Below are 20052 nucleotides of genomic sequence, written 5' to 3' on the forward strand. Positions count from 1 at the left end.
AGGATATTCTTATCATATTTTTTTCTAGTCACTCAGAAAGATTACACTAAGTGTACGTGTAGTCTATACTTTGTGGTAACCTTTATGAATCCCTGTCAATATTTACAGCCACAAGAATATCAGTAGGAAAACTAAAATTAGGAGGAAGAAGATGTGAGTTATGTCTGTGTTGTCTGTTCACTTGGAATGTTGTACACTTAGTGTAAATGTTATTGAGTCCTGGGGTATAAGTGCTGTATGATGTTTGCAACTAAAATATGTCAATATGGTTTGTTTCCATTTATATAAATATATGATTGCTTTTGTCATAACTGATAATTTAATAAAGAGACGTTTCTTGTTAAAAAAACAATGAAGAAGGATTCTCACCTAGAAAATGTGCTACTGTTTAAATGCCATACTCGGCTGGAATAGAAGATTATAAATCCTTCACATCTAAACTTAAACAATAAGAGTGATTTACAGACACAATATTTTTAACTTGACCTAACATACGATTAATTTTTCATCACAAAAACTGTTTTATCGCATTATCTTTGAATCCTCAAGCTCTTAAATCAATTAGGTGAGCAAATGGGTTCCATTGATTCTTATACATTTTAGAGAGTACATAAAAACAAACATTATAGGATCTTTAACAAGTAGTACTGACACAAACTTATCAGATGAAAATAACAGCTCCTCTGTTCAGTAAATCTAAATAACTGTGAATTAAACTCCTTTAGACAATGACTATTAACTCAGTCACATTCAACGTTTTACATATTTTGTCATATTCAGGTCTATTCAAAACAAAAACATTAATTGCTCTTTCAAAGATTTCAGTTTTTGTAAAGCTAACATTTCATCTTTAGTTAAATTATTTTAAGGAAAATACATATTTGCAATCTTCAGTTATATTTTCACTGAAGATTAAGACAAACTTGTTTCACAAAAATTGTGTAAACAATCTAGTTACTTGAGAACCAGACAAAATTCTGTATCAAGAAATTGCTTCTGAGCCAAGAAGGAAAATCTTGCCCACCTGTAAATGTTAAACTTTCTAGTTAAAGGTCTTCTGGCTGCTTTAAACATGTGAATAACTTGTGTACTGATAGGAATGTTCTGCTGGGAATTAACATCATAACATCAATGCCAAAAACTGAGACGACTGAGGCTGAGAAGTTTGACTTCTGTGATTCTCTAGTAGTGCCCTCTGAATAATAGACAGGCAGCAAGTTAACCATAAACATATGGTAAACAAGAACAGTTGTATGAGGATAAACGAAATAACGTTGCTGGATACTGCTTGCTATATATAAAAGTTTTTTATTCCAAAAAACCAAACAGTACAAAAGATAAAATGCAATGCGACATAAAACTACTTTTAAAACAATCTCTATCCAATCAAAATCAATAAAAAGAGGAACTACATCATTCAATCCTGGAGCCCTATGTGCTGTCAATTCCAGGATCCATTTGGATTCAGCCAGTTCTGTGTTTAATTTAATATCACCCCCCCTGCAGGTGAGACTCAGGTTGACAATGACCCTAAACATGAACTTATGTGATGGATTTTCTTTCACATGCCTGTATAGTGCATTACATTCGTCCTTGTTTTTAATATTGGACATATGCTGGAGAATCCTAACCTTCAACATCTGGTTGGTCTTCCCCGAGCATGAACAACACTCTGCAATATAGACTACACTTAATGAGACAGCAGGCTTTGCAGGATCCCCATTACCCAGCCTCTTCTTTTCTTTACTCAAATCTTTTTTATTTTTTTCCTTTTATTATAAATAAAATTGGAGTCCAGTGATATCCCCATATCCATTCATCACTCACACTGACTATGATATTTTTTTTTTATGCATGATGTCACATACCCCTCTTGCATCACTGCCATATGTGAGTGCCACCTTACGGCATGTGGGCCTGGTTGCTTCAGCCCCTCTGTTAGTGATTGTGGTGTCACGGTTTGTTCTTATTTATGATTTTACCTACCAATTCCTCACTATAGCCCCTACTGACCAAACATTCACCAAGGTGACCTATCTCCTTTTCAAACTGTTGATTGTCCCTACTCAATCTTGAAATCCTTCCTATCTGACCCTGCACCACATTGGGAAAATGATAATAAGGTATTCCCTCCAACATTCTTTCCTGAACAATCTAGAACAGAAACCATCCCTATTTTGTTTTCCACAAAACAAAATGTCATCGATGTTCTTTCCAGGCATGTTCACTAAACACATACATCATTTCTAGGAAAATATTGTTCTCCAAAACCAGGGTTAATAGCTCAACAATCAACTCTATTTTGTCATGTACCATATTCATTGTTGATCACAGTGAACAAATTGTTCACGTCCAAAGTGACCATTATATAGTTCCCCAATAACTCCTCTTGTTTAATGCCTCCAACCATAGTAAGAAAGTGTCCTGTATCTTTCAAGATGTGTTTCATAGAGGCTACATATGGTCTAAGAGTCACATGGACCCTGTCTATAATTCTCCTTACATCAATAGGATTAATGTGATGATACGTCCCCGTATCCGATAAAAGTGTATTCAATCTATTGATGTACCAATCGGAGTCCATAACAACGACTGAACCTCCCTTGTCGGCCATTTTAATCGTAACATCAGTATATCCACATAACCTAGTCAGAGCTGATCTTTGTTCACTGGTTAAATTATAATATTTTTCCCTATCACTTTGCTGAAAATAGAGTAACAAATCATGGTCACATTGGTTAATGAAAACCTTTATTCAATACCGTTAATTCAATTTGAGTCAATTGACGTGAAGATAAGTTAAAAACAATATTATCAAATTCACTATAAGTCATTCTAGAGTCCGTCTCTTTTTCAAGAATGATTCTGTGTTAATCTGGTCTTTTGAGGAATCATGTCAGCACTAGACTAGAAAAAGATATCCATTTTCGAGTCACATTCTTCATCCTTTTGTAATGTCAGTTCCCATGGCAACTCACCAGCAGCAATCATTTCAAGTGTGATGAGCACATCTGCAGTGCTATCTGCAGTTATGGCTCATTGCCAGCAGAGAGACTGGGTGTATAAATGCAGGCAACATTAAGTTGAAGCCTTCAATATTTAGAACGTAGCCCACTACTATAGTACACACCAGTACAAAGACAGAGATCTAGTACTCATTGAATAATACTGGTTACCAGCAGTTTACCACCATATGTGAAAAAGTATGTTGAAAAGGTGATAAAAACAAAAACATACTGAAAACTGGCCCGGCTATGTGGTCCGTACTGTGACCCAGGTTTGAGAAGCAGCCCTGGCACTGGAGGAACTAGGCAGGGAGGAAAGAAATGGAAAGCTATTAGCTGCTTGTCTTTCTTGGTGTGGGGAGGCTGGCAGACACGGAGTGAAACCAAAGGGAAGTGTGATTTCTCCAGTGGAGACTAAAGAAACTGCTTAGCCTGCTTGAGAGAAGGGGGAGGGCTGCTTGTTGGCAATGTCCCTTGTGGAACTGATGGACAACCAGATAGCCAGACCACACAGCATATGACATGGCATGCCCCCTTTGGCTATGTGAGCTGAGCATTCATGGGGAATGTATGGCTTAGTTTAAAAATCCTTGAACCACTCTTGATGGCTGTCTGAATGATGGACATTCCTGGGTGACGCTCACTCAAAGTAATGCATAATGAGTAGGTTGATTGGCCAACAGGGGGTTGGTGGTTGACAAGCATTGGGGGACAAAGAATGTCAAAAAATACTGATAATTAAGCAAGCAATACTGCATGGTAGGGTGGGCGTTACAGAGAAATAACAGGCCACCCAAGGGTGCTGTGATGCTGCAGGGGTGGGCTTCTCCATCCAGGAAGGTATGTTATTTTCCTGTAAGGCCCACCCTGAATGGCATTAATGTACTTGGAAATGAGCTGATAAGGTATTTGTTAAATGGTTTTATAATTATGTTATTAACATAAATACATACACACACACATATAAGCTTAGGACACCTGGTAGAATGATGAGCTACACTGACATCTGTTTGGTCAGCATTTGGTCAATTCAAACAGACAGTCAACAGATATGTGAGACTGACATTCTCTGGGCAGGGAAATATTCCCTTTTCCCATGGATTGTGAGAACTTGGGAGTTAATATATATATATAATTAGCAGAGGTGTGTGGAGGTAGTGGAGGATTGTTTGCCCTGGTGTAATCCCTGTAGCATGTGCAGAATGTGTTGACATTAGCTGTTTCAACCTAATAATGATGATGTTTTGGTTGTCGACATAGCTGACTGACCAGCTGACCTAAATCCATACATATATTCCACTTATGGGTCAGCCAGAACTGGTCAAGTGCATTTATTATGAAAATGTTCTGTCAGTGTAAAACTCAATGACTGCACATTTTATTGAGTGCACTGTTATTTGAATGCTGCAGTTATTGCATAGAGGAAAGATATTTGTGGCAAGGGATTCTGTTGCTAATGCCGAAACTTTCAGACATACTGAAAGTTTTGGTATTAGGGTTAGGAATGTGTGTATGAGTTTTTGCATTTTAGAGGATAACTTTAGTGTCTGTAGATGTGTTGATACCTGTGGTGCGTGCCTCAGTGTCTTGTGCAGTGGTAGTGTTATGGAAAGGGCTTTTCCTAAGATAAGCTTTAGGGTTAGGGGCAGGGGCAGGGTTAGGGTTGCAGGCATTACTAAGGTGGTGTAGGGGGCAAGGCTTCTCTTTTCCTCCTTTTTATCCAGCTTTTCCTTATTTCCCCGTCTATCTAACATAAGCCAAGCAAAATATATTCCCCCAAATGAACTCTACCTCCTCCATCAACTTCTGAACTATTAGTTCACCTTCAAGGGTCCTTCTATGCCATTGTTGGCTAAGCCTACAATAGATGACATATTGCTGGGTTAGTATAAACCTATGAGTCTATATGTTCAGGCCAAGGAAATATTAATGTATGATGGATCATAAAAATAAACCATGAAAGTTTCCTATAAATTGTTTTGTTACTGAATGTTTAAATAGTGGATATCTGCTCTTATTGGTTAAACTTTGCTTGTGCTGCATTAATAAAATATATTTTAATCTTCAATTTTCATTTATAAGTGCCATGAAATTTTTTAACATCCACCACTACTTCTACCAGAACAGATAGATGGAAGCTTTGCTTACCACTGTATCTGAAGTGCTGTACCTCAAGTGTGTAACACCTTGCTACCACCACCAACTTGATGCATATGAAGACAAAAACTAATGAGGAGTTTTCTTCAGTCTGAGCTGATAACTGGGTAATACTTATGAATGTCTCTTTAATGTCATAGATGTGTTGCCCTAAATTGGATAACTTTAATTTTATTGGCCTCTATTCCCTGATGTGTAACTCCCAGACCACTTTTTTCATGCCAAATCACTGTTGATGCAGTTTCTATGTATGTGCCTGCAGTGATCCATTTTTTTTCTTTTCCATGGTTGTATAATACTAGAGTCAATAAAGATAAGGGGATTGCCTCTCACAGGGGGTTGTAAGGGAGTTTGCCCTCATGTCAAAACATTTTTTATTGTTGGATTTTAGTTGAAGTTGCTTGTTTCATCTGGCTGAATTCTAAAGGACGTTTTCTCTCAATGAAATGTAGGAAAACACTGACAGCGTTTGGAAGTCATCAGCTGTTGCAAATAAAAGTGGTGACAAACTAAGAACTAAGCTAACACGAGTACTTAAAAGGAAAAGGCCTGGACAGCAGTATAAGATAAAAGTCTGATACTAATGTAAAAGTTCTACACGAAGAAGGTAGAAATAGTGATAAGCAGGTGTACTTGTTAGGACAGCAGTCACTAAACATAGTTCTTGTTCTTTGGTTTGCTGATTTCCTTAAAAACCTGTTTAGAACATTCATATTAGGTTATGGCTAATAAGTATGGGTAGTAAGGGTTGCCACCCCAGCCCTGTGAATGCTGTTTTGTTCCAGTCAGCTGAATGGAGTACAGATACAGCAAAGTAACTCAGTCTCTTTCTCCATAATGCAGGATCTTGAAACTGCTTTTAATTTTGCAAGGCTTCTTTGTGTCTCTCAAAACATGAAGGTTGTGGGGCAAACTGGACGCAGTGGCAGTTTAAGGCATTGCTCTTCAGAATAATGCAGCTCTCTGTGTTGGCCTTTACAGTATATCTTTGTGAGACATCATATATCCATAATAAACAGATTAATACCTGGATAAGGAAGCCCTCTGGTTCTCGTATAGGTCTTGCAAAGACTTTCAGTGGAAAGTTTTCAAAGTTGAGTCAGGTTCTAAGGTAAACCTCCCTGAGACTGCAGATGATGTTATGTCTACAGCTGAGAAACAACATTCAGGTGGCATGTTCACTGGCTACAGTTTGACATGATTATGATGAAAATGATTGGTCACTTTGAAAATAAAGTTCTGAGTAGATTGAGCAATGAAATGTTATTGCAGAATGTGATCATTTTAAAGGAGAAAAAGAAACTGATTACAAGTGCATATAGTGTTGCCATAAAAAAAATCACAATAGGAAAATCGAAAATGATTTCACAGAAAATTAACTAAGATTAGATACGTGATTATCCTCAAAAATCAAATTGAAGATAATATTTAGATAGTGATGTCCACTGTTTGTTTATGAACATTTTACTTACATTTAGACTTTCTGTGGGTTCGCTCAGCTATAATGTTCACAGATATAAATGTTTTAATGCTAATTCAGTTGTAGCAGCTGACTGCACAACAATGCTGGAGACACCAACACACACACACACACCAACACACACACACACACACTCACACACACACACACACACACACACCAACCAGCTAATATTGGAAAAACTTCTGTCACTGTGAGAGAAACTGTACAGTACAAAGCCATTTGCTTCATGCCTAAAATTCCTAACAATATACCAGACAAGGCAGCCATTAATATAAACCAGTGTCTGATTAGCTCAAACAGCTGAAACATGGGAAATGCATAAATACAGTGAAATAAAAACTAAATACCACAGTTCATATGCTTTGATGGTTTGCCCAGTACAGCTTCATCAAGGCAGCTTTTATTTTCTTTGTTGCTCTGCCCAACTGACTGACACACACACACACACACACACACACACACACACACACACACACACACACACACACACACACACACACACACACACACACACACACTCACATGCACTACCAAAGAACAGTTCCACTCGTTCACATAATTATACCATCACCTTCCTTTGCACAGAGGAAGGGTTAATTTGCTGCAATAATGAAAAACATATTCTGTTGCATTACAGCTGACCTAAGTGATTTTAGGATTATCTGATGGCTGGTGTCCTCTCTCCTATAAAACTTTACTGTTGTATGCCATAGAATACTACTTTGAATGATACTAAAGAAGATTATATTTCCATTTTTCAGCATGATATTAACTTACTTTTGTAGTTTCAAATAGCTCAATAAAAAGGGTGTAATAACACTATACAAGCAACCGGAAATTTCTCAGCACTTTTCTGACCTTTTGTTTACAAAACTGTAACCTTTCAGCTTCTGAAACATACTTTTTATACCATATTCTTCCCAACAAAGGCTTGTTTCTTCTTTTTCCCCAGTGGCTTGTAACAAATGTGCTGATCTAAAACTGTAAAACTGCACATAATGATTTGTTTCATTAAGTGAAGTATATATATGTGGGAAAAGACATTTTTTTTAAACAGAATACTCTTCCTTAGATATTCATTTATTTAAACATGTTTGTTTCTTTCGGCTTTTAGGGGTCGCCACAGCGGAACTCCGGTCCGCTAATGATTGGCAGTAGATTTTTATGTACTGGCTTGCCGGGCCTAACACACAACCTTCAACGAAGGAACGCCCATTTACGCATGTCGCCACACAGAAGACGCTCTAACTGAGAATCGAACGGGCAACATCTAACTTTAAGGCGATAATGCTACCGCAGCACCAAAACATGCTGCTACCAAAAAGAACACACACACACTTAAAATAGTGCATGTGTATATAAGCCTGTACTGTTTTGCAAGAGTTGGTATTGCTTCCTCAGAATACTTGGCTGACATGCACTCTGTGCAGAGTTTGCATGTCGTATCTCTGTCCATGTAGAGCAGTGGTAGCCACTGACTTCAAAATAAGGAAGCAAGTAAATGGGTGGGGCTAATTGGAATTGAGTGGCAGCTATATGACAGTAGGTCAATAACTGTCTACTTGTGATCAAACCACAGCTGGGGTCAGTTGCTTTCATCTACAGGCTGCCTCAGTACCCATTCATGTTAGCCCCTTTATTGACTGCTAGACTGCAATCAACAGGGGCATCGTTGTGTGAACTGCAGCCCTACACAAAGGATTCCATAATGTCCCCCAATGCACACACCCCCAGATTACCCCCAATATTATCCTCCCTGTACCATTTGGACAGATTAGTTCTTTCTTGTTTTTTCACATTTTCTTACTCATCAGCTTTTTCCTCCAACTTTTCAACAAGTCTTAACTGGCCAAGATTTTACTGGAATGTCTGTTTTGAAAGAACATGAATCAAGGCAGGTGTCTGCAGCCACTAGGCTGCCAGAAACTATGGGATTCTAGATGCTGTGAGGTGCATCTTATAGCTTTTTACAACATCTTGTTTCAATGAAGTCCTAAATAAAAATTGTGAATAAAGAAAAAAATTCAGCCTTTTTTTTTCTTTCAAGAAGGAAAATTGTGTCCAAAGCTTAATGTTCTAAGCTGACGAAGTAGTAGTTTTCAGTAAACTGAGAAGACAAATGCGTGTAAGGATACATAAATCTTGTCTGGTAAAAGTGCCCTGCCTCCCTACCCCCCCAAAAAAAAGACTGGCACCACCTGTGTACTTCTCTAGAGTTAGATTAGGATAAAAGTGAAAGAACAAATGGCCATAGACGTATACTTCAATTTACAAACATATATACAGCATGTCTCCTCACTCCTATCAACAAAACACAGCCACCTTCTGTGTATCCATCTGATGCTAGACTGGGATGAAAATGAAGGAACAAACAACCACAGTACTGTATTTCACCTTGTTGCTATGTATAAACACAATATGCCTCCTTACCCCTACCCACAAAAGATAGCCTACCTGTATACACTTATGATTTTGATGTTTTGTTGTGAGGACAGAAAAACAAACAAAAAAATACACACATAAATGCATATTAATCTGTTCCTCCTAAATACACACTGACCCTATACAAGTTACGGTGACTTTCTGTGTGCACTGCTGAGGCCTGATTGTCAGAAAAGTTAAAGAACAACACCGCTTGGTGTGTAGCCAGGATGACATATGTGAGGAAGCATGCATAAAGCCACAGAGGGCCAGACTTTACAATCCTCCAGTTTGGCAATAGTGTGGAGCCAGGCATCTACATGGCAATAATTTGCGACCATAATGAGGAAACCCATATGTTACCTGAAAGACAGGTCCAATAAATAAGGAACCTACAAGCTAGCAAACAATGAAGAGAAAATGACTGAAAAAAAATGAGCACACTAAGTCAGAGTATAATGACTCGGTCACAGAGCACGTTACCAATATGTCAGATTAGATTTAAAATAAGATAAAATAGATAAAGTAAATCATTGTCATTTTTTACTATGAATCCACTGTACTATGATCAGAAACAGTGTAGCTCACTAACAGTGCAAACTTAGTACTGTGTCATATTTGTTGTATCATGTGACCATCCTGTTGTTTTAATGTAATTGTTTTCCTTTTGTGACCTTTAAAATCGTTTCTCATTTCTCTTGTTAGTCTTACATAAATAGCTCACATATTTTCACATGAACTTAACTTTAACATCTACCCACAGATTTTCCTCCTCTGGATGGAGCACTTCTTGTAAGTTATTTCTACATTTCCACAAGTTTACCATGATTCCAACATGCCACCATAGCACTGCCTTCTCTGATTGGTTTGGTTAATTTACATATAATATTGTTATTGTTAGTGGACCAGTCATTTGCATTGCATGTGTTTATGATATTCTGCAACTATTGCAAAATACAGCCGCATTTTGTAAATGAAACGTGTTGCTACACTGCTTGTGGTCTTGGTTGAAACAGCAGTTTGGGACAGTGAGCCACTTTTTTCTCCCCACAGGGGCAAGTGCATCCAATGGAGCATTAGGTTTAACTTCCCTGCAATGCTACCAAATGTCTGGAATTATTTCCTAAAAATAACTAATACCCACTCATAGTTACAGGAAATAAACAAAAATGTGCATTCTCCACATCGTATAGCTCAATCAGACTGGAAGGACTGCAAAATGCTTGAACAAAAGTCCTCCTTCACATTACAAGAAAGCAGGCATTTCAAGCAAAGATGAGGATTCAGTTCTGCTACACACCATTATACATATTCTCAGTGTTGAACATGATATTTAAAATGCTATGTAGCATGAAGTGAATCTTATACAAGGGCAATGATTGTGGGATGCTTGTAAAGACATACTGTAGCTACAATGACAAAGGTCAGCTCTGATGAGTAATCAAGTATATTTTTGACACAAAGACAGAGTTATTAAAACATAAAAGATTCCTTTCAGAACATGTTCTGGCAATGAATAAAAAACATGGTTGCAAAAGACAGGAAAAAGAGATGAAACTGGGGAATAGATACTGAAGTACTACTTAAAGGTATATCTGTACAATTGTTGACAAATACATGATTGAGAAAACAGAAATGGCCTGAATTTGCTAAACATAAGCATTGAAACTTCTTCCTTTTGTCCCTAGAATAATGTTTTAGTATGTACATGCAAATAAGTAAGAACTGCTGCAAGCTAAGTAGATGAAAATATTACCATCCACTGGTGAACAAGGCTCATAAATCAGACGATAACCTTCAATGATTCCATTGGGGTATTCGGGTGGCTCCCACGATACGTTCACTGAGGTGGTCGTCAGCTCACTGAATTTGATGGCTTTGGGACTGCTTGGTGCTAGACATAAAAGGCAAGAAAAAGTTATAAGCCTTTACTTTTTATGAAATGGAGCTCCACAAAATATCTGGTGACTGACTTGAACAAGTTATTGCTTTAGAGGAAATGACGATTCAGAAGCAAATAAAATAAAAAATGGTTAGTAACATCCTAACTCAGGATAACTGTAACATCTGAATAAATATAAAACTTGGAACAGACTGCTGACAGAATTGTATTACAAAAACTCAGCAATGCTTTGCGTTTAAGGTCATAGGGCACTGCTATGGTATCAGTATTCTTTATCAAACAAAACCAACATATATTCCTAATCTGAGGTAAGAAGCTGGAAGTAGGACATTGTACATGCATCCGACCTATGGGAAGTGGTGATATGTTATGTCAACCCCCCCCAAAATACTATTAAACATGTAATTGTCTTAGTAGATGTGGGCTATGAAGCTTACGAAAAAGAAAGCAGGAATGTTGTTAAAAATATTAATTGTTTCCCTTTGTCAAGACTGTTCCAAATTCTTTGGATAGTTGGCCTAAACACTAGCATTCATTCAGTTTCATCACATACTCCATGTAGAATTTTTTTAAGGTATCCACCTTGGGTATGTATCCTTCCACCATCACAATCTATATTATTTTTTCTGAACAATAATATTTCTAGTAGTGTTTCACATAGGGGGAAGCAAAGACCAAAAGGTAATGTGGAGTTTATTCAGCTTTGTTACTCTATAGCTGCAATGTGCAAGAGTATAGCAGCTATTTTAACCAACAGGGGATTGTTTTAACTTTCCAGCGTTGAGCACAGATGAGTAACAGGCACACACACACACACACACACACACACACACACACACACACACACACACACACACACACACACACACACACACACACACAATACATATCTGCACACAATCCTCAGAATTCTGAATAAAAAACAAAATAAAATTAAAAAAAACTCAAAATACATGGCAACAATATTCTAGCAAATCTACTACATTTCTGAACAAAAACATATATTCATTTTAAAGACAAAGGGGTATTCTGATATAGTCTGGCCAATAGTAAAAATACTCCTAATGTGGACAGAGATAGGAAAATGTATTAAATTGCAGAGTTTTCAGTTAAAAACAATAACAATAAAAAAAAAATGATTGTTTCACACAGGCAAAGTAGCAGTCAATTATATTTAAATACAGTATATTTTTCCATGTGGCTTCAAAAGGCCTAGCTGGCTGTGATAAACTTGAGAGCATGGGATTTAGAACAGTGTGTATTTAGTTGGAAAGGGTAGCGCTGACTTAATTGCAAGTTAATATGGCATGGAATGATTACAAAAAAACAGCTGTTACGTCACGTGTAAGCATGAGCAATTTGTGACTTAAGTGATGCTGGTCACATGACTTGATTTCAGAAAAAAATTACTCTCCACATTTCTGCAGTATTATAGCTGTATGACTCAGATCTGGATATCAAGATTAATGGCCTTTTTTTTTTTTTACTTTTTTTTTTAAATTTGAGCCAGTTCCTACCCTGACTTTCTAATCTCTACCCCAGACCTGACCTGTTTCCCCAGGGATGAAAGAGCAATGGACAATTCCTTCCACCCAAGTTAGAATTTGGGAGCAAGGAGCGGTACTGTCACTGCTGATAATGGTTGATGGGTTGTACTAAATTGTCAGGGCACATAATGTTTATCCATGCCCTTGTTGTCAGGGCTGTGGAAGAAAAAGGTTTCAAAATAATCAGTCCACTAACCCTGGTCATCAAATATTTAAATAACAGCAAATATATAAGTATTTTCTGGAAATGATAAAAAAAGGAAAAAAAAACCCTAAGGCACAAAGTGCAGTACTGGTACATCTGAGGATCATTATTTTCTCTTAGGATATAAATAATTCCCTTTTTCTACATGCAGTTTTTACAACTTTCCTGCTTTCACAAAGGCAGACTTAGGTGTTAAGAGAATAGCAAACTTAGGTGTTAGCAGACATTGAGATTATAGAATGGGAAAGATTATTTCCTGAAGGCCTAAGATGGACTAAGGCCTTAAAAAATCTATAATCATATGAGTGTTACAAGTAAGAATTCTGTCAGACAGCAGTATATGTGTTGAGACAGCAGACAGTTCAATTTTTATTGCAGCCAGTGAAGTAAATCTAATAAAAAGTCCAATCACCTAAAGCAGATGGTGTTATAACAGAGGAAGCATGTAACTGCTTAACTTTACACCAAATCCAGAACCTCTTTCCCATTTTTTGTTTTATTTGTTAACCAGGTAAGCCTACTAGAAAAAAAAGTGCCTCATTTCAGCTGGAACCCATGAGCAATGCTCAATCCTGTAACTTGCTCATGGACATGGTAGGCACATGGAAATCAAAGCCAGGATTATAGGATGAAGCTTATTAATGGTTCATTACTTTATTCCTCTGAAATGAATTGCAGGATGCATAACAATACATAACATTTGCTCACAGAAGTTTTATAAAATTATATAATGTTTGTGTATCTCGATGATATGGCAGGGATAGACTCCATTTTAGCCCACAAGGGACAGTTGTGCTTACTGCTGGGCTGGAAAGGTATAGCTCACTGTTTATACCTTTTAAACTAAGATGAAAGGAGCAAGGAGAGTGACAGAAACTGAAAAGGGGGTCGGTATTTAGACAACAGACATAAGGCAAAAGAGATGCAGAAAACAGCAGAGGAAAACTGCAGTGCAAGGGGTTGGTGAGAAAGATGGTGGTGCAGGTAGTGATTCAGGAGAGGAAGGCAGACAATGACAGTGTTGCAGACATGGGACAATGACAAGAGATAGTGAGGCATTGAGGAACTTGGGTATAGGCTGCTCTTGAATGACAGACAATGTAGAACTGGAGGATGGAAAACCAATTTTCATAGAAGAGGACATCAGATGGGAAAACAGAGGAGTTACACCATGTCAGGAAGATGGCAAGAGTTTTTTCTTGGGCCATGAGAGGTTCAGACAACTAACACTGGACTGTGTCAGAAAATGTAGAATTCTTTATGTGATCCTAATCAGTTAAGCTGGCATGGATGTCTACGTTGCTAAGTGTCAGCCACCATGTAGTTAAGAGTAGGAGGATAGGTAAGAATACAAACATGATGGCATGCTATTTAAGAAGAATGGATTATTCTGTGCTTACGAAGGTGGCCAAGCGCAAGTTAAGAGACTGGGTGAAAATCAGGGGTGTAAACAAGCTATGGGAATGGGTCCATGCGGCAGTGTACTCAGTTCTCTGGACAGGGGTGTGAGTAGGGAAGGAGGCAAAAATGCAAAAAAAGACAAGGCCAAAGTGACCAAATAAGACTGTGAGACTAAAAATGATGGCAAAAGAAAGGGCCTATAAGAGACGAAAGGAGGAGGACGGCAAGTTGATGTGTTTCTAATTGTTTAATATATTTACTGAGGTACATCTCAAAGGGAGCATTGTATTCAATAACTGGCCTGATTAGAGCTGCATATAAGGTAGCAGTGACCTCTTTAGATCTGGATGATATCCTCTGGGCAATCAGCTGCACTAAATAGAAGGATTTTCTGGCAACAGCTGTTACATGGTAATCTATGGAGGGGGAATTATCAACCCAAGTTCCAAGAGCTCTAACTGCATTCTCATTTTAAAATATGGAGTATTATCTGTGCTATATGCTGAGGGCAGAGTCTTCCAAATGTGAGAATGTTACACTTTTTAGCATTTAATTTGAGCCCACTTTCAGTACACCAGGTCTTTACTAGTGTTTAGTTCTTTCTGGAGAACCTGAGCATCAGTGGAAGAGCTGACAATGATTCCCAGTCTGCAGCTGTCCACAGACTTAGTTAGCCAGAGGTCTTGGCTCTTGGTTATAAAAGAGATCCAACACTGAACCCCGTAGAGCACCACACGTTACCTTCATACTCTTTTATGCTGCACCTTCTGCCTACATTGCATGTTTTTTTTTCTAGACAATTTGCTATCCATCTTGTCACATAAGGACCTATTTGTAATGCATTTAGTTTACCAACTATACTAACATGGGCGATAATATGAAATGCCTTGGTCAGATCAACATATGCCATATAGACAGCTGGCCTGCTGTCAGCAACCTGTGATACCCTTTCGGAGATGTTTACCAGATTCACTAGAGAGGATCTAACCTTTAAAATGCCAAACTGCTGCAGATCTAGCCTAATGAGATGTTTTAATGTCAAAGCTTATTAGATCAGTAATAATGTGAACCATGGCCTTCCAAATGAGACTCATCAGGCTGCTTGGCCTAAAATTTCCGGAGTCCATGGTGGGACCAACATTATGGAGTGACATCACCACTGTTGTGAGCCATATCTTTAGGACAGAGCCTGGTGCTGAGCTCCGGTTAAGTAGTTCATGAAAGGGCTATTATCTGATCCCTTACAGAAGTGTTTTTGGTCTTGAACAGCACTTTCCTTATATATTCTAAAAATACTTGGTGACTCAGTTACAAGCAAATAGTATATATACATTAATAAACAGAAGAAGAGAAAAAGGGGTCACCGTCTGGCAAGCTAACCCGTGACTTGAGACACATCTCCATGAATAATATGAACAGCAACATGATGGAGTTTTTAGACTATGTATCTGAGGCTGGTATGAAACCAGTCTTGAGCAACATCCTACCATCACCAAGAATGATGCCACAATACAAACAAAAGATAACTGACTTTAACTGTAGGGATAGTTATTGGTGACATTCTAAGGAGGTTAGAAAAAAAAAAAAAAAAAAAAAAAATATATATATATATATATATATACACACACACACACACACACACACACACACACACACACACACACACATATATATAGATATAGATATCACCGTGGGCAAAGGTAAATAATAGCCCTACCTGCTTTGTTAGGGATGACACACATCTCTGTTTCCTCATGGCTTTCATATATTGGCCAAAACTTTTTCCATTCCTATAGTGCTTATTTTTAGGTAATGCCATTCTCCTTAATCTACCAACACAGTCAAACAAAATCAGGACCATATAAAAGTAGCATCATCCAGTGTTAGAAGACCAAATTAGAAGATGTATTCCATACAGACCTTCCTATCATCATTACTGAAACATGATTTCAGCATAACAATAGAGCCCTCTCACTGAAGGTTCAGAGCCTACCACTTGTTCAGCGTCACCTCCAAAAAAGAATTATGTAGTTGGTTATGTTCAGCAGTTTATCTAACTGGATTAAAATTTATAGTCTGTTATTAAAGAGGTTCTTAGGAGACATCAGGGTCTGTAATTACTTTTCTATAGCCAAAAAATGACTACATTTAGAATTTGACAGCTGAGATCTTACTAAATGCATTACTTGAAAAGGATACAGCTACTCATCACCTGCATTTTAATATATTTATTATTATATGTGCTAATTCTAACATGAATGCAGTTCTTGCACTGAAATTTAAAAAGTCAGTAACTTCATGTAGTCACAAAAGCACAAATTATTCCCTAGTTCACCAGTGCTACAGTTATCATTCCTAGTTGTAATCCTTGAAGCTTATCTGTCTTGTACTTATGAAAACCTGAATGAAGCATACGGCAGGCAGCAGGCTTCAGACATGAAAAGAACAAATCTGACCCAGAGACTCCCCAGACTCTGGAATAGACTGCCCATACATGTCAAGCAGAATGCCTCCTTGGCCCTCTTCAAAAGGAACATTGATGACTGGATGGGAGATAGGAAATTTACCCCGGCAATCATGTCAGTCGCCCTGCTAGACAGGCGTCCAGGGAAGTAAATATTGTGGGAAGAAATAGCCAGAGAATTGTTATGGCTGGGCTTGTATAGGCCCTAGGGCCGATAGCCTAGTACTAACCTATGAACCTATAATTATATGCAGATAGAAATTCCATGGGTGAAAATAAAATCTGACAGAATCTGACAACAGCAAACAGCAGAATACAGTAGGGGTTAACAAACAAGTGAAAACACTACAGTGTTAAGTCATAGGTAGACAACTTCAATGAGAATCATTACCTGCTTAATACAATTTAGTATTGTAGGGGAACCAGAATCTATCTCAGCACTTTATAGGTGTAGGACAGAAAAACTGATGCATCCCATCAAAGAATGCTTACATGTGTTCAATCAAATATGAGACAAATACCTATTGACAGTCTGAAGGATCCCCAATTCACCTGCTTCAAGTGAAGCACAACACCCAGCAAAAATCCTCACTTACAACAGGAGGTGCCATAAAGAAGTAGCCCTAGACAAGAAATGAACAGGAGAATAAAGCAGTGTGGGGCAGCAATGCTAACCAGTATGCCAAACATGTCTGAAAGTTAAGAAAATATCAAGCTTTTCATGATGGTTCATGGTAGCACTGATTTCTATGGAACCACCTCAGTGTCAGGGGTTGAATTTGGTTTTAGGGAGTCTGGATGCTAGAATGCAACAGAAGAGAAAGGGAAAGTATCCCTACATCTACTTTCTTTCCTAAGAGATGACAGTACTGCTATCAAAAACACCTATGGGAGCTGACTTAAACACACTGCTAGACACTTTGGCTCACCATAAACTTCTTACTAGATTCTCATTCTTAGGATTAGGCACATCCTCTACCATCTGGTGTGATAGTTACCTATCCTCTAGGCAAAAGGCTCTCAAATGGCACTATGACATCTCCTCCTTTCTTCCTGTATCTGTAGGCATTCCTCAAGGATCCTTCATAGTCCCACTCCTATTTATCATGTTCATGAGCAATCTACACAAAGCTAGTAAACATGCCACCTTCATACAGTATGCTGACTATTCAACACTAACTTGTGCTGTCAAGATTCTCGACAGACTACAACAACCAACTCAGGAGTCCCTCCTCTCTGGCAAGTCATGGCTTTACAACTTGCAACTCCTATTGAATCCCCCCCCCAGTCCTGTTTACACCCAAACCACACAAAGATAAAAAAAAAAAACATACATTCTTCTTAACTTCTTCCAGCAGCACCACAGTAGATACGGGTTGCAGCTGACACCACACTGTGAGTATACATGAAAACATTACATTTGATCACCAGATATGAAAACTGTAAGAAAAACATCAGAAGTCTGGCACTCTGTAGGATAAAGCCTTACTTAACTGAAGATGCAAAATAAATAAATAGCAACTGCATATCTTCTCTCAGCACTTATCTATGGAGACCCATATTTATTCTTCAGCCTGCTCAATCTCACCTACTTCAGCAATCATATAACATAATAGCTAAATACTGCAAATATATACCACAAATTTTACTGCGGTCTAGCCTAAAACACTTTACTGGATTCATCTCCCTCACTGCTTGGTCTGCTTCAAACTAGTAATCACACACATTCTAACCTATAGTCCTGAAACATACCCAAGCTTGACCCATATTCTCTTAGCATATACACCAAACAAAAATCTTCATTCAGGTGAGAAACTGTTGAATGTAACTGGATCCAGCAACTTAGCAGGTGATTCTCTCTTCTCCTGCCATGTCTCAAAACTGTGGAACACCATACTATACCCACTAAAGCAAATAAGTAAACTTAAATCCTTCAAAAAGCAAGTAAAGCAATAGCTGATGGACACTCGATCCTATTCTTGCTCTACTCCTGGGTAAAATAATGTGGCCTATACAACTCGATATAATTACCCAACAAACAATCGCAGTATCTACTTCATTTCTTAATCCTTTTTTTTCCAGCCAAATAAACCTTTAGTTTTTCCTTTTCCTAATCTGCCTGCCACTACCTGGATTTGAGTTTTCTCTCTCTCTGCTTCTGTCTTTTGTCAGTACTTTCCACTTGGCTAATACTCCATTACCTGTTTTGACTGTGTTGCACTGCGTAGATGTGTCTTGAACCAACCATCCTGACTGTGTCTAAACTTTTTAATCAACCTTAAACATTACTTACTTGCCTTATACTATAAGAACCATATGCCCTCTGGTTAATCCATTATATTTGTTGGAAACGTTGTATCTTAATCTGCTCGATAATTTTCCTCTGTTATATTCTGATTGTTGTACTTTGTTGTTTGCTGTAAATTACTCACAGTTTTAGAACTTTTCTCCTGGATCTCTGTTGAAAAGAGGCTCTGCCCAGTTATCCCAATAAAAAAATAAATATTTAGCAAGAAAATGGATAGCAATTCTTTGTATGTTTAAGGTTGCTTATTTTCACCTCGTTGTACAAAGACATGAGCCAACATTGACAGCTTTGTTAAAAAACAAGTGGATGAGAAAATCAACTGCTAGAAGAAAGGATTATGTGCCTAGAGTACAATAATTGTCCCTGTGACAGAATGAATCTCACTCAATTTTTTGTCCATTCACCTAGGAGAAGTATTAAAATTGCTAAATCTCTATAAATGCTGGAAATTCAAAATAAGGCTTACAGCTCCACTATTTAAATGGTTCTTGTCTCAAAATTGCCACTGTCTGACTGTCACACAAGTAGAGGTCAAATGCACTTTGAAAATATTCTCTGCTCATAGTGGAGTATATATAATCGTAAACTATGATCTATGGCAAGTATGTAGATTTGAACTTTCTGTTCTTGTTTACTAACCTGCTTGTTGTGTCCTGCCTCGGACTGGGGCACTCCATGGCCCATCCCCTGCTGCGTTGAAGGCTGTCACAGTGATAAAATATGTAGTATACCCTGTTAAGTTTTTCAGCTTCACTCCATTTTCAGGCAGAAAAAGTGTCTTTAGCCTTTTGGTTTCATTCTGCCTTTGGAACTCCCAGTAATATATCTGAAATAGGAACAAATGATGGCTCATTATGGGTTATCTCTGAATCACTGAATTCTCACTCTTTGCAGCTCCTTTTTAAAGGTTTTCACAGGCTTCTAAGAAGGATGTTTCAAAATATTGAATGCTATAACTGGATGACTTTAACAGTAAATACACAAAAATATTGCCCAAAACTTACAGTATGTTATGTTGTAGAGATGGACTTATAAACACATTCAAAGAGTAATAATTCAGCATTCAAGAGATAGGGCATTACAATAAGTAAACAACAATGATATGCAGAGCACATAACTTATTTATTAATAAAAAAATATTTCAAGCCAATGAAGTTT

General features: G+C 37.8%; 1 protein-coding gene across 1 annotated transcript in view; it reads right to left on the reverse strand.

Moving 5' to 3' along the window:
* Positions 1 to 20052, reverse strand: part of SDK2 (sidekick cell adhesion molecule 2) — a 1526639-nt gene that overhangs the window by 183726 nt on the left and 1322861 nt on the right. The window contains exons 36-37 of the mRNA XM_044085131.1: positions 19534 to 19720; positions 10823 to 10960 (exon numbers count right to left, since the gene is read on the reverse strand). Of these exons, the coding sequence (XP_043941066.1) occupies positions 10823 to 10960; positions 19534 to 19720 (325 nt within the window). The remainder of the gene's footprint in view (positions 1 to 10822; positions 10961 to 19533; positions 19721 to 20052) is intronic.

The sequence above is a fragment of the Protopterus annectens genome, chromosome 10.part0, assembly GCF_019279795.1.
Source record: "Protopterus annectens isolate FY-2018-M chromosome 10.part0, PAN1.0, whole genome shotgun sequence".
Classification (NCBI taxonomy): Eukaryota; Metazoa; Chordata; order Ceratodontiformes; family Protopteridae; genus Protopterus; species Protopterus annectens.